This window comes from Chrysochloris asiatica, unplaced genomic scaffold (assembly GCF_000296735.1).
Source record: "Chrysochloris asiatica unplaced genomic scaffold, ChrAsi1.0 scaffold00011, whole genome shotgun sequence".
Lineage (NCBI taxonomy): Eukaryota > Metazoa > Chordata > Mammalia > Afrosoricida > Chrysochloridae > Chrysochloris > Chrysochloris asiatica.
The window spans coordinates 36,939,612-36,955,178 of record NW_006408529.1 but is presented as its reverse complement, the minus strand read 5'-3'; the positions used below and the strand labels follow the sequence as shown (position 1 = coordinate 36,955,178).

General features: G+C 39.6%; 1 protein-coding gene across 1 annotated transcript in view; it reads left to right on the top strand.

Moving 5' to 3' along the window:
- The first annotated feature begins 530 nt into the window (after positions 1 to 530).
- The window catches only part of LOC102828475 (general transcription factor IIE subunit 2-like), a 129,157-nt gene continuing 114,120 nt past the window's right edge, over positions 531 to 15,567 (top strand). The window contains exons 1-2 of the mRNA XM_006834522.1: positions 531 to 693; positions 955 to 962. Coding sequence (XP_006834585.1) covers positions 531 to 693; positions 955 to 962 — 171 coding nt within the window. The remainder of the gene's footprint in view (positions 694 to 954; positions 963 to 15,567) is intronic.

Genomic DNA, 15,567 nt, shown 5'->3' with positions numbered 1-15,567 from the left:
ATGGGTTGGAATCGATTTGATGACACTTAACAACAACAATAATCAAATATTTGGAGTCCTGGTGTGGTACTGTGGGCTAATGCATCAGCAGAATCATTTGAACTACAAGGTCAGTGGTTCAAGCTCACTAGTTGTTCCTTGGAAACCCTTTACAGGGTTGCTATGGGTCAGAATTGACTCAACGGCACTTAACAACAACAACCAAATAATTGGTTGAGTCTTGGTGTGGCATTGTAGGTTAATGTGCTGGACTGCAAAGTCAGTTTAAACTGCAAGGTTGGTGGTTCAAGCTCATCAGCTGCTCCTTATAAACCCTACACAGGGTCGCTATGGGCCAGAACCAACTGAATGGCATTTAACAATAACAATCAAATACATGAGTGAACAAATAATTGAATTAATACATGTTCTAGAGAATGAGTAATAAAAGATAATGCTTGGGCAGTAGCTTGTTGAGATTTGTGTATCTAGTATACTGATTGGAGTACTTTGTTTTCTATTAAAGCTATTTCCTTTATTTTTGTAGCATTATGGATCCAAGCTTGCTGAAAGAACGGGAGCTGTTTAAAAAGCGAGCTCTTTCCACTCCTGTGGTAGAGAAACGTTCAGTACCTTCTGAGTCATCTTCATCGTCAAAGAAGAAGAAAGCAAAGCTAGAACATGGAGGATCATCAGGCTCCAAACAAAACTCTGGTTAGTAGCACTGGTTGTTGACTTTGCAGTCTATTTTTCAGAAGGCCATTTAGTCATGGCAAGTCCATTGCCAAGTTCAGTATTCTAGTGATTGTTAGTCACTGTGTTAAAGTCTTCAGGGATGACATGATAAGAGCGGTTTTGCTGTTCATATACTCAGTCTTGTGATGCAGTTAAAGTTTAGGTAATTATCTTTTTTTAAAAATAATTTCTCTGAGGTATAATTTGTTACATGTACACCATAAAATTGCATCATTTTAGGTGTACATGTAAGTGATTTAGTAAATTTACAGAATTGTTTAGCCATTTCCATAATCTGGATTTAGAACATTTTCATCACCCCCAAAACAGCCCATTTGTTCCCCATTTGTGGTTGCTCCCTGTTTCCACACCAACCCTGGCAACCAGTGATCTGTTTTCTCTCATGTGCTTTATATAAATGGAATCAGAAAATGTATATTCATTTGGTTCTGACTTCTTTCTTAGCATAACATATAGATAAGTTTTTAAAGCTTTATTAAGTTATAATTTACACACCCAAAATTTCCCCCATTTTAAGTGTACATATCAGTACACTTGAGAGTTGCTCAACCATTACCACAATCTAATTTTAGAACATTTCTATTACCCCAAAAAGAACTCTTATAGCCATTTGTCATCATTCCTTCTTTCCAACCTGGGCCTCTTATTGTTGCTAAGTGCCCTCAAATTGGTTCCCACTCATAACAACATTGTTTAGTGTTTCTGAGGAGCAGCTGGTGAGTTTGAACTGTGGATCTTGTGGTTAGCAGTCCAGTCCTTATCCTACACCACATCAAGAGTCCTAAGCAACCATAAATCTATTTTCGGTCTTTATAGATTTGCTTTGTGAATAGTTTATATTATTCCCTATATTATCCTCTCCCCAAACCCCAACCAACCACATATACTTTTGGTATCTATGTATTTGTCTTTTATTTGTCAGTTATGTCTTTTATTCCATATAAATCGAGTCTTACAGTATGTGGTCTTTTATTCTCTGTGTTCTTTCACTTCACATGCTTTTCAGTATTATCAGTACTTCATCCCATTTTATTTCTGAGAGTATTCCATTATATTGGGTATACTACAGTTTATTTATTCACTAGTTAATGTACATTTGGATTATCTATATATATTGGCTGTTATGAACATTCATGTACAAGGTTTTTTTGTTTGTTTGTTGTGAATTATGTGATAGTTCACATGGGAGAACATTAGCTTTACATTCATCCTATCATATATCGTTTCATTGCTGTGGTTACAATCCTCTCCATGCATCATCATCTCTGCCTCCATCTCTGGCATCACTGTTTCTCTGCGTAGGGTCCCACACTCCACTCTTCTCCCTTGACAGTCCCAGGTACCTCTGCTCCTGGACTGCAAAGTTAACCACTACCTTCCTTTTGCTACAAAAACGTCTACCTTTACATTTCCCACCTTCAGTCTGTCCTGATAGCAGTTATTCACTATTGTATCTCAAGAGTCCTTCCCCATCTCCTTTAATCAGCCCTGCCCAGACAGATTGGATACTACTCAGTGGAGATTCTATCTTCCTCTGCACCCTCTGGATCTAGGCTCCCTCTTGAAAGCTTGTAAGCCAGTCACTTCTTGCCTTTGTTGTTGTTGTTGTTAAGTGCCGTCAAGTCAATTCTGACCCATAGCGACCCTGTATAAGTTTTCCAAGGTGAGCTTGAAACACCGACCTTGCAGTTCAGTAGCCCCCCCATTTTGGGTAGCCAGTGTCCAAGTTGCCCATCCCTGTCTGTTGAGGGGTGGAATGTGTATTGAGGGGTGGGAATGATCCTCTCTGTAAAGATTTGTTCCTTCTTTTGAGCTACTGCATCCATAAATTGTATCAGATTATTCTTTTTTACCTCTCATTTTTTCTTCTAGTTGAGCTGTGTTCTTGTTTTTGTTTTTCCTGTTGGTCTTTCTTAAAGAAGTATCTTCTGTTTTTCTAGTTGCTCCAGGCTGGTCTGCTTTTCCTTTCAAGTGGAAATTTCCCACCTCAGAAGATTCTGGATGGGGTTCAAGATTCCACCTATGGTCTTATGCAATGCAGAGGCTTTGCAGGAAGCCTGCTTCACTGGGAAATTTGTAGCAGCATTTTAGGTATTCCAATCAGTTATAGGCAGAAGACAGACTTGCATGCTTTCTTTGGTGATATTTCTGGTTGTTCCTTTCTTTCCCCCTCGTGTCTATTTTACAGTGGTATGCAAGGGAAACCAAGATTCAAAAGACAGCCAAGCATCTTAACATTATTTCCCCATCATGTACAAGGTTTGTGTAGACATCTGGTTTTATTTCTCTTGAGTAGAATCCTAGGAGTTGAATTATAGGGCCACAGGGTAAATTTATATTTAACCTTTTAAGAAACTACCCGAATTGCCACATCACTTAACATTCTCACCAGCAGAAATTAAGGGTTCCAATTTCTGCTCATTTTTGCCAAAACTTATTATCTGCTTTTTTGATCATAGTCATTTTGTGTGTGAAGTATCATTGTGGTTCTAATATGTTTTTCTCTAATTATTATTGAGGCGTCCTCCTGGTGTGGTGCTGTGGGTAAATGTGCTGGATTGCAAAGTCAGTTTGAAGCTCAGGGTTGGTGGTTCAAGCTTACCAGCCGCTCCTTGGAAACTATACAGAGTGGCTATGTGTTAGAACCGAATCAGTGGCATTTAACAGTGACAACAATTATTAATGATGTTGAACATCATTTCATGAGCTTGTTGGTCACTCATACCTTCTTTGGTGAAATGTTTATTAAACTATTTTGCCCATTATAAAAATAGTGGGTTTTTTTTAATGACTTTTAAGAGTTCTTTATAAATTCTGGGTGATTTGTAAATATTTTCTCCAAGTCTTTGTCTTGTCTTTTCAAATTCTTTTGGAGTCCTGGATGGCGCTGTGGGCTAATGCTTCAGACTACAGAGTCATTTGAACTGTAAGGTCAATGGTTCAAGCTCACCAGCTGCTCTTTGGAAACCCTATGCAGGGTCACTATGGGTCAAAATCAACATGAAGGCACTTAACAACAACAACAAAGGTGACTGTGGATATGCAAACATTTTTCATTTTGATAGAATCCAATTTATCAAACTTGAAAAATTTTTGTGTTCTTATTGTCATATCTAAGAAAATTTTGTGTAACCTGATGTCATGAAAATTTACTCCTGTGTTTTCTTTTAAAAGTTGTATAGTTTTAGCTCTTATATTTAAATCTGTGATGTTGTTGTTGTTAAGTGCCATCGAGTTGATTCCAACCCATAGCGACCCTGTATAGGGTTTCCGAGAAGCAGCTGGTGAACTTGAACCGCCAACCTTGCAGTTCACACGGCTTTGCAGTCTGGCGCATTAACCCACAGCACTACACCAGGACTCCTAAATCTATGATATGTTTTGTTAATTTTTTGTTGTTTGTTTCTAAGATTATTGTATTTTTGTTACTGAAAATATGCACAGCAAAGCATAACCAGTTCAATAACTTACTCACATTAATTACATTCTTCAAGTTGTGTAATCTTTCCCACTCTCCCTTTCTGAATTGTTTATCCTCAATGTAAACTGTCTCCTAAGGTTCCTGTCTAACCCTTTGAGTTGCTGTCTTGAATTTGGTATCTCATATAGATATTTTAAAAGAGTGCAGTGCTCAAGGCAGACAATTCTTTTTTTTTTTTTTTTTTCTTTCTTAGTAAATGTTTTATTGTGAAATATGTGATAGTTTACATGGGATACCATAGGTTTTACATTTATTCTGTCATATATCGTTTCATTGCCATAGTTACAATCCCGTCCATGCATCATCAACCAACCAAAGGGTATACCCTGCAAGCCTGCCCCTCTTAAGTCCTCAGCACACAGCCCCTCTCCCTCTCTGGATCTCAAGTCCCCAGCTGCTCCATCTCTCCGCATCATCGTCTCTGCCTCCATCTCAGGCATCACTGCTTCTCTGGGTAGGGTCCCATATCCGCTCTTCTCCATTGTTGTGTCCCAGGTCCCTCCACTCCTAGACTGAAAAGTTAATCACTCCCCTCCTTGCTGTAAAATGTCTACCTTTACATTTCCAGCCCTCACAATCAGTCCTGATAACAATTCACTGTTACATCACAGGAGACCCGTCTGCATTTCATTTCATCAGCCCTTCCTAGACAGGTTGGATATTACTCACTGGAGACTCTACCTTCCTCCATTTCCTCTGAATCTAGGTTCCCTCTTGAAAGCTTGTAAGCCAGTCACTTCTTGCCTTTGTAGTCGTTCTCCCCCCCCCCCCCCCATTTTGGGTAGCCAATGTCCAAGTTGCCCTTCCTTGTCTACTCTTTGTGTGGAGGGGATGGGAATGATTCTTGAAGTGAAGATTTGTTTCCTGTTTTGAGCTACTGCATCCATAGGTGTAAGTCATGTTCATCAAATTGTATCAGATGACACATTTTTTCCTCTTTCTTCTTCAGATTGAGCTCTGATCATCCAGTCATTGAAGCCAGGTCAAGTGGGTATTATCTACAAGTGTGGGTGTTCTTGTGCATATGCCCTCTCTTCTTATCAGCTGGATGCTTCACTCTCCATTCTAGTCCTCTGTGGCTATGTCACTGACTCTGGACCTAAGAGTCCCAGGTCTTGGCACACTGCTGGCCAACCAGCTCTCCACCCGGGTTCACAGGAGTCTATTGAACGTTGTAGGGCTTAGCTAGCCGCTTCATTGCTGTTTTTCCCTCACTTCCCGGTATGGGTGATGTGCCACCAATCAGAGCGTGTATTCCCATTGCGTCTTAGTCTTGGAAGAGGATTTGCACTGAGGGGACCTGACCACTTGTCTTGATGTCTCTTGGGCAAGCAACTTGCTTGTTCTTGTAAGACAATTCTTTTTTATAATTAAGCTAAACTGTTGTTACATTTAAAGAAAGACATTAGAAAATCTTTATGGTTTAAGGATTATCTCAGGGCAATAATTTCAGGGTCTTATATAGATTTCAGTGTCTCTAAAAAGTCTGGATTCCATGAGGATTTTAAATTTTGTTCCACGTTTTTCCCTTTTGATCATGATTCTTTAAATTCTTTGAACATTGTTCATGGTTTAACATAGAGATCTTGATTAATTTTTGTGTGTATTTGGGCTCAACCATTTCTCTTCAGTTTTTTTTTTTTGAAACTTTTCATTGTGAACGGAGTAAAGGGTTTTAGAGCAGATCATCAGTTTTACATCCAACAAATCATACACTTTGTTTTATCTCAATGATTGAAATTCCTTCCATGTAACAACAGTTATCCCATTTTTTCCCTGTGCTTCCTGTTTCCATTCTACCCTCCATCCCAACCCCTCTGAACCTTGTCCCCAGGTAAATGTTGCCTTTTTAATCTTGAATGTGAGCATTCCTCACTAGGGTTGCTGTTCTCCCTATATACCTATCCACCATTTGTAGATGGGCAAGAGCTTTTGTCTCAAGTTCCTCCAGTCTCTTTCTGACCAGTAAGCCTGGTCTTTTTTTTTTTTTTTTATAATTTTGAGTTTTGTTTCACCTTGTTTCCGACTCTATCTGTGACCATCTAATGTGATCCCTTTCAGAGTAGTTGGGAGTGATAGAACATCTAGTCTTCTAGTCTCAGAGTAGTGGAGACTGGTGATCACATGCTCTATTAGTCCACTGAACTAATTGAGCCAAAGCATCTTCAATTTTAATCACTCTTTTTTATTCCACACATAGATAGACCAATAGTTTCTTCTAAGATGGCTGCTCATGAGCTTAGAAGATCTGATTGCTCCTCACTAAAGTAAGTTGTAGAAAATTGTCTTTATGGATTGTTATCAGCATCATTTCTTGAAAAGGCTGTTCTTTTCCCCTTTGAATTGCATCAGTACCCTTGTTGAATAATCAATTGGCAGTAAGTGAAAAAGTGTGTTTCTATACTATCAGTTCTGTTTCATTGACCTATATATCTTCCTCGGATGACTATTTGTTGTTGTTAGGTGCCGTCGAGTTGGTACCGACCCATAGCGACTGAAACACTGCCCGATCCTGGGCCAACCTCACTACTATTGCTTGAGCCCATTGATGCTGCCACTTGGCCAATCCATCTTGTTGGGAGTCTTCCTCTTTTTCTCTGACCCTCCACCTTACCAAACATGATATCCTTCTTCAGTGCCTGGTCCCTCCTGACAATATGTTTGAAGTATGAGAGAGGAAGTTTGGCCATCCTGGCCTCCAAGGAGCACTCTGGCTGATGACTATAGTAAATTTTGATACTGGGAAGTATAAGTTATTCAACTTCATTCATTTTTTTTTTCAAGATTGTTTTGACTTTTCTGTACCTATTCACATTTACATGTATTAGGATCAGCTTATCAATCAACATCTGGGGTTTTGATAGGGGATTTTATTGAGGCTATAAATTAGTTGAGGGGAAATTGCCATCTTGACATTATTAAGTCTTCCAGTCAAAGAACTGGAATAAAAGATGCATCATTTTATATATTTAGGTTTTCAGTTTCTGAAATGAAGGTTTTTATTCCCCCCCCTTTTTTTTTTTGATGTATAAGTCATGTGCTTATTTTATTAAATTTCTTCTTTAGTATTTTCTTGTTTTAAATGTTATTGTGAATGGAATTGTTTTCTTAATTTGATTTTTGAATTTCTGATCATCTCTCCTTGGAAAACCCTATACAGGGTCGCTATGGGTCAGAACTGACTCAACGGCACTTAACAACAACAACAATCATCTCTAGTATACAGAAATGCCATTGATCTTTGTACGTGTATTCTGTATTCTGCATTCTGCAATGTTGCTGACTTTGTTTTTTCTAGTAGTTTTACTTTTTGTGTAGATTCCGTAGGATTTTTCTGCTAAACACAATGTTGGTGGTTTAAATTCACCAGCAGCTCCCAGGAAGTAAGATGAGGCTAGCTGTTCCCATAAAGATTCACAGTCTTGTAAACCCTACATAGGATTGCTGAATCAGAATTGACTTGATGGCAATGGTTTTATTAGATTGTGGATTCCTGGTGGTGCTGTGAGTGAAGCATTGGCTCACTAACTAACTGGTGAGTTCCAGCCCACCAGCTACTCCGCAGGAGAAAGATGAGATTATTCATCTCTGTGAAGGTTTGTAGTCTCAGAAATCCTATGGAGCAGTTCTACTCTGTCCTATGGGTTTGCTATGAATCAAAATCATCTGAGAGACATTGGGTTTATCAGGTTTAGAAAATTCCTTTCTATTTCTTGTTTGTTGAGAGCTTTTAATCATAAGTGGGTATTGAATTTTGTCAGATGCTTTTTTCTCAGCATCTACTGAGGTGCTAATGCCATTCTTGTGTTTTACTTTACTAATATGGTATATTATATTAATTCTTCATTTGTTAAACCAGTGTGTATTCCTAGAATAAATCCTACATAGATACAATATATAATCCTTTTTATGTGTTGCAAGATTCAGCATGTTAATACATGCATTATTCAGGATTTTTGCTTCTCTGTGCATGAGGGATTTTGGTCTGCAATTGTGTCTTGTTTTTCCTGTGATGACTCTGACACTGGTGTCAGGGTAATTCTGGCCTTATGGAACGAGTTGGGAAGTGCTCTCTTTTCTTATTTTTGAAAGAGTTTGTGAAGGTTTGGTATTGTTTCTATTTTAATGTTTGGTAGAATTCACTAGTGAAGTATGTAGGGCGAGTTTTTCTTTTTGGAAAGAATGACTTTCTTCTTATATGTCTATTCAGATTTTCTATTTCTTCTTGAGTTAATTTTGGTACTTTGTGTTTTAAAGAATTTGTTCATTTTATTATTTATCTAGTCTAATTTTTCAACATATTTTCTTATCATTTTTGATTTCTGTAAAAATTATATTTTTTCATGTCTTGAGTTTAGGAATTTTTGTCATCTCCTTTTTCTTTGACAGTCTAACTAAGGATTTGTCAATTTTGTTGATTTTTTTTTTACCCATATTTCTGCTCATTCTGTTCATTTTTTTTAAAGGTTTTTATTGTGGATTGACTGAAAGTTTACAGGGAATATCATCAGTTTTACATCCCACAATTCATATACCTTATTTCCTTACATTGATTATAATCCTCTCTATGTACCGTCAGTTAACAGTATTTTTCTCTATCCACTTTGTTGTTGTTGTTGTTGTTAAGTGCCGTCGAGTCGGTTCCGACCCATAGCGACCCTCATCTTTCTCCCGCGGAGCAGCTGGTAGTTTCGAACCACTGACCTTAAGGTTCGCGGCCCGATTCATAACCACTACGCTACCAGAGCTCCTTACACTTTAGCTTTTTTAAAAAACACACAAACAAAAAAACCCACTCAGGCATATATAATAATTTACATCTCCAAAGTGGACATTCTGCAAGTCTGCTCCTGGCCACCAGCTCTTAGTCTTGCTCTTCTTAGTCCATGAATCTAGAGTCCTCAGTTGCTCCCCCTCTCCATGCCCCCATCTCTGCCTCCATCTCTGGCGCTGCTGCTTCTTTAGATACGGTCCCACACTCTGCTTGTGGGTTCCTCTCTTGATGGTCCTAGGATCCTCTGTTTCTGGACTGTAAGATTAACCACTCCCTTTTTTTTGTTACAGAACTTCTACCTTTACAAATGTGACAGTCGCGATTAGTCATGATAACAGTTATTCACTATTGAATCTTACAAATCTTATCCCCATCTCTTTTCACCAGACCCATCTAGACAATATGACAGCTATTTAGTGGGGACTCTTTCTTTCCCCCCATACTCTTAAGCTAAACTCCCTCTTGAAACCTTGTAAGCCAGTTACTTCGTGCCTTTATTGCCCTCTCATTTTAGGTAGCCAATGTCTAAGTTGCCCGTTCCTATCTACCCTGTGTAGAGAGCGGATAGCATTGATACTTGAGTTGAAGACTCTTTCCCTCTCTGTTGCTATTTAGAGTAAGTAACTACCGCTCTAGTATAGGTCAGGTTCATCATGAAGATGCATCATCTGTCACTGTAGGTGTTCCAATCTGCTTGTCCTTTCTAGTGAGAATGTCTCACCTCATAAGGTTGTGGATGGGACTCAGGATTCTACCTGAGGTCCTATACTCTGTAAAGGCTTAGCATGAGGCCTATGTCACAGGGCAAGTTGTAGAACCCCTTTTAGGTATTCCAATTAGTTATAGGCTGAAGGCAGGCTTACAAGTTTTCTCTAATCATGTTTCTCAACATTCCTTTCTATCCCACTCAAGTGTCTGTTTTACAGTAGTAGGCAGGGGAAACTAATATTCATAAGGCAGTCAAGGATTTTACGATCTCTGTATCCCAGAGTCCTATTGTTCCAAGGTTGAGTATGCATCACTATTTACCTCTGTCCCACTAGGCCATGCAAACCTGTCTCAGTGTTCCCCTATCTATCTTGTTCCTCTGCTTCCTTCCCCCTTCTTGTATTGCCCTCCCTAACACCCAAAGTAAAACCCCCACCTCAACCCCATTGAGGTTACCTTATATTCCATTAGTTCTCTCCATTTAAGACAGTCTATTTTATCCAGTAATCTACCTGATCTTCTCACCACCTGGATCTCTGTTCCTCTGTGTTTACCTTTTCTCACATTGTATTTGTTATGATCATAGACTGACCTCCCAGATCCTCTGTTCTTATATAATTTTATTCTGTTCTTGACTCTTCATTTGTTGACTGAGTTCAGGTTGATGCTGCCATGTACGTCATTCTGTAGTTGTTATGTGTTCTTGTTGGTTCTCAGTTCATAGAACTTCCTTTAGGATGTTTTTCATAGCAGGGTTGGCTTTGGCAAAATCCCTTAGCTTCTGTTTATTCTGGAATGTTTTGATTACACCATTGTATTTGATTGACACCTTTGCTAGGTAGAGGATTCTTGGGTGGCAGTTTTTTTCTTTCAGGGTTTTATATATGCCTCCCCATTGCCTTCTTTCCTGCATAGTTTCTGTTGAGAAATCTGAGCTTAATCTGATTTGCTTGCCTTTGTATGTTATATTTCTCTTTTTTTCTAGTCTTTATCATTGATTTTGGAGAGCTTGATTTTTGTATGTCTTGGTGGTTGTCTTTTAGGGTCTATCCATTCTGGGGTTCGTTGAGCTTCCTGAATGCTTATCTTTTCACTTTTCATGATGTTAGGAAAATTTTCTTCCAGAAGCTCTTCAACTATCTCTGTGGGCTTGTGTGATTGTTCCTGTTCTGGAATGCCAATAATTCTTATGTTATTCCTCTTCATGTTATCCAACATGAATCTTAGGCCTTCTTCAGATTTTTTATCCTTTTTTGTATTTTTTCTTCTGTCTTAGTAGTATTGAGAGATTTATCTTCTAGCTCACTACTTCTAGCTTCTATCTCTTCATTTCTACTCCTTTGCACTTTCAGTGTATTGTCCATTTCTGATATTCTATTATTAATCATTTGGACCTCTTTCTGTAGGTTTTGAATTGTTTCCAGTGCTCTATCTATCTTATTTGATTGTTCCTGTAGCACTTTCCTGACTTCTTCCTTATTTTTCTCAACTGCATTCTATAGTGCTTTGATACTTTTTATAATCATTTTTAGGAATTCCTTCTTAGGCATTTCCAAAGTCTGCCCATCTTCCAGTATGGAGTGTAGGTCTCCTTCCAGCTCATTTGCCTCAGTCACTTTATCTCGTTTCTGGACATGTGCAGATATGGTCATCTGCTTCTGTTTTTTGGGCCTCTTCAGGGGTTATCTGTGGCCTTAATACTTAGATGGGTATGTATTTTGATATTTTTTATGCTTTCTGAATGCCTCCAGGTAGATGGGATCAGGAAATTGGGCTTCCCTTTCCACTCTTCTTCTTGAGAAATTTCAAGATACCACTGTTGGTCGTTTTAATGTAACTTAGGATTTAATTTTCGGCCTATTTCCTTTTTGTCAGCTTGTCCCACTCCACAACCCCCATTCAGGCCTTTTTTTCTAGTTGTAAACAGTTCAGGGCCGGCTGTGGACGTTTGGTTTTAATTGGAAACTGTCTCTTTAAATTTCAAGGAGATCTGTGCACATGCGTAGTAGAACCTTCCGAGGGTGGGGCTGAGGTGCCCACTAGCTCAGGCACCCTTATAGTCACCCGAATGGAGGTTCACAGACAGCAAGGGACCAATGAACAGATACCAAAAGAAAGAATGTCCACACCTTTATCTCAGCATTTCTGCCAGGCGTCTGTGGCCACTCCGAGCCTTCCCCTGCTTGGTCTTACCCAAGATGGCCGCTCCTCTAGCAGCTGAGCGTCTCAAATTAGAAAGCAATGGATTTCTTGCTTTTGCCACAAATTCCCCCAGCTGTAAGCCTTCCAACCTTCTAAATATTACTTTATATGTGGTTCAGAGTTCTGGGACTATCCCCTGAGCCTGCTTGGTCGGGTATTCTGTGTTGTTGGCGGAGCCCCTTTACTGCACTTCCACCCGATTGCCATCTTGTTTGTTCTTTGTTGATCTTTTTGAAGATCAACTTTTGCCTTCATTGATTTTTTTTTTTTCTCCCCGTCTATTTCATTGATTTTTTTCACCTTAATTGTCATTCTTCCTTTTGTGATTTGTATATAGTTTACTTGCAGATTTTATCTTAAAATATATATATTTTGAATTGAGTGAAAGTTTACAGATAAGATCATCAGTTTTACATTCCACAAATCTTAAACATTTTTCATCCTAAATGGTTACACTTCTGTCCATGCAGCAACAGTTATCCTACTTCCTTCCTGTTTTTCCTCTATCCATGCCACCCACCTTCCCTTCCTTTCTCAACTTTGTCCTTAGGTAAATGTTTGATTTTGAATGATTGACCATTCCACAATGGTGTGAGCACACCTGGCTAGTGTTGTTGTCCCCCATGAACCGATCTGTTTCTTGGCTGAAAATTGGGCCCTCAGGTGAGTTCCTTTCCAGACCTGAAAGGTGGTCAAGGACTTTAGTCTCAGGTTCCAACTCCAGTGTCTTTCTTACCTATAAGCCTGACCTTCTTAAATAATTTTGAGTTTTGTTCTATGTTTTCTCCCAGTTTAAACAGGACCATCAAATGTGATCCCTTTCTGAGCAGTTGATAGTAGTAGCCTGCACCATGTAGTTTTTCAGAACTCAAGTCATGGAGACTGATGTTTATGTGCTCTTTTAGTCTATTGGACTAATTGATTCCAAGCATCTTTAGGTGTCATCACTCTCCTTTCTTTGACCAGTAGTTGTGCCCTAGATGGCTGTTTTTGAGCTTTTTAGGCCCCAGATGCTGCTTACCAAAGGAGGATGTAGGACATTGTTTTTGTGGGCTGTTAGGCCAATTAACCATGGTGTCCCCTGAAACTATGATCTTGGACCCCCAGGCCCAGCAAACTTGTTGCCTTAAGAAACTTGATAATATCTAAGTCGTTTCATAATTTTTCCTGTTGTATGCTCCATTACGGAGTCCTGATGTGGCATTATAGGATAAGCAGTAGATAAGGTCGGTGGTTCAAACTCACCAGCTGCTCCTCAGAAACCCTACACTGGGTCACTATGAGTCAGAACCGACTGGGCAGCATGTACTAACGTTACAAAATGCTGCACCACATTCATAGTTGTATATGCAGCAAAGGTAAATACTCATATACAAATACCATTTCAAACCCTTATGTATTTGTGGGTATACTCCCATTCTTCCTCCCATACCTGCTCAGCCTGTCATTTGTTTGTGTATCTACCTGCAGAACACTGTTGTTCCAGGGTTGTGTATATAACACAATTAATCTCTATCCCCTTTAGCCGTTTCATACCTCCCTGTATCTTCACCTGTTTTTATCATTCTTCTGCGAACCTCCCTCTTCTTGTATGTTGCCCTCCCTGCCACCTAACCAAGCCATGGTATTATCAGTAACTTCATATGCATGGCATGCGAAAGCTGGACAGTGAGTAAGGAAGAGTGTAGAAGAATTGATGCATTTGAGTTATGGTGTTGGAGGAGAATATTGAAAGTGCCATGGGCAGCCAAAAAAACCAATAGATCTGTGTTGGAAGAAGTGCAGCTAGAGCGCTCCTTGGAGGCCAGGATGGCCAAACTTCCTCTCTTACACTTTGGGATCAGTCGCTGGAGAAGGATATCATGTTTCGTAAGGTGGAGGGTCAGAGAAAAAGAGAAAGACCCCCAGCGAGATGGATTGGCAAAGTGGCAGCATCATTGGGCTTAAGCATGGCAACAATTGTGAGGTTGGCTCAGGATTAGGCAGTGTTTCGTTCTGTTGTGCATAGGGTCACTATGAGTTGGTACCAACTCGATGGTATCTAACAATAACAACAACATTTTAGCCAGTGAATTACTGTCCCTTCTCTCCCATGCCTCTTGTTAACTGTTGTCAAATTAGCTCAAACTCATTGCTACCTATACGGTTTCCGAGGAGCAACTGGTGAGTTTGAACTGCCGATCTTGAGATTCAAATGACCTTGCGGTCCAGTGCTTATCCTACAGCACCATATCAGTACTCCCCCACACCTGGTAACCATCAAATAATGTTTATTATTGGGAGTCCTAGTGTGGCTTTGTGGGTTAATGCGTCAGACTGTAAAGCTCTTTAGACTGCAAGGTCAGCGGTTCAAGTTCACTAGCTGCTCCTCATAAACCCTATATGAGGTTGCTATGGGTTGGAATCAACTTGACGGCACTTAACAACAGCATAGCATGGAAACCTTTTCTTGAGTTTTTACATTAGTGGTCTCATTCAATACTTGTCCTTTTGTGATTGACTAATTTCACTCAGCATAATGTCCTCCAGATTCATCCATGTTTTAAGGTGTTTTGGAGATTTGGCATTCTTGTGCACTGTTGGCATAGTATTCTGCTGTGTGTACATACCAAACTTTGTTTATCCATTCTTCCAGTGTTAGGCCCTTAGGCTATTTCCATCTTTTTGCTATTGTGAATAGTGCTGTGATGAACTTCAGTGTGCAGAACTCATGTTCTGGCTCTTATATCTTGTGGATACATACCAAGGTAGCATAGTGGTTACAAGTTGGGCTGTTCAAGGTCAGCAGTTCAAAACTACCAGTTGTTCTGCTGGAGAAAGATGAGGTGGTCTGCTCCTGTAAAGATTTACAGCCTCAGAAACCCTGTACAGGGTCTCAATTTGTCTGAACTAACTCCACGGCACATAACCACCACCATATACCAAGTAGAGAGATTGCTGGGTCATATGGTATTTCTATTTCCAACTCTCTAAGGAAGGGCCATACCGTTCAGCCAAAGTGGTTGAACCCTTTAACAGTCCTATCAGCAATGTAAGAGGGTCCTAGTCTCTATACATCCTCATCAACATTTATGGTCTTTTTTTTTTTTTAGAGCTTTGTTATTAATGCTGGGTGAGATGACATCTCATTTCTGTTTTGATTTGCATCTCTCTAATGGTTAATAATCACAAACATTTAATGTTTGCTGCCTGCCTGAATGTCTTCCTTGGTAAAGTGTCTTATGTCCTTTGTACATTTTTTAATTGGGTTGTCTTTTTTTTTTTTTGTAGAAGTGTTGTAGTTTTCTCTAACTTTTAGAAGTTAATCTGTAGTCTGATATGCCATTACAAAAATTTTTCTCCCAGTCTGTGGACTCTTTTGGCAAAATCTTTTTATGCACATTGTTGTTGTTGTTAGTTGCCATCGAGTCAGAACCGTCCCATAGCGACCTTATGTACAGCAGAATGAAACACTGCTTGATCCTGGGCCAACCTCACTACTGTTGCCACGCTTGTGTCCATTGATACTGCCACTTGGCAAATCCATCTTTTTGGGGGTCTTCCTCTTTTTCTGTGACTCTCTACCTTACCAAACAGGATATCCTTCTCTAGTGACTGGTCCCTCCTGACAATATGTCCGAAGTATGAGAGACGAAGTTTGGCCATCTTGGCCTCTAAGGAGCACTCT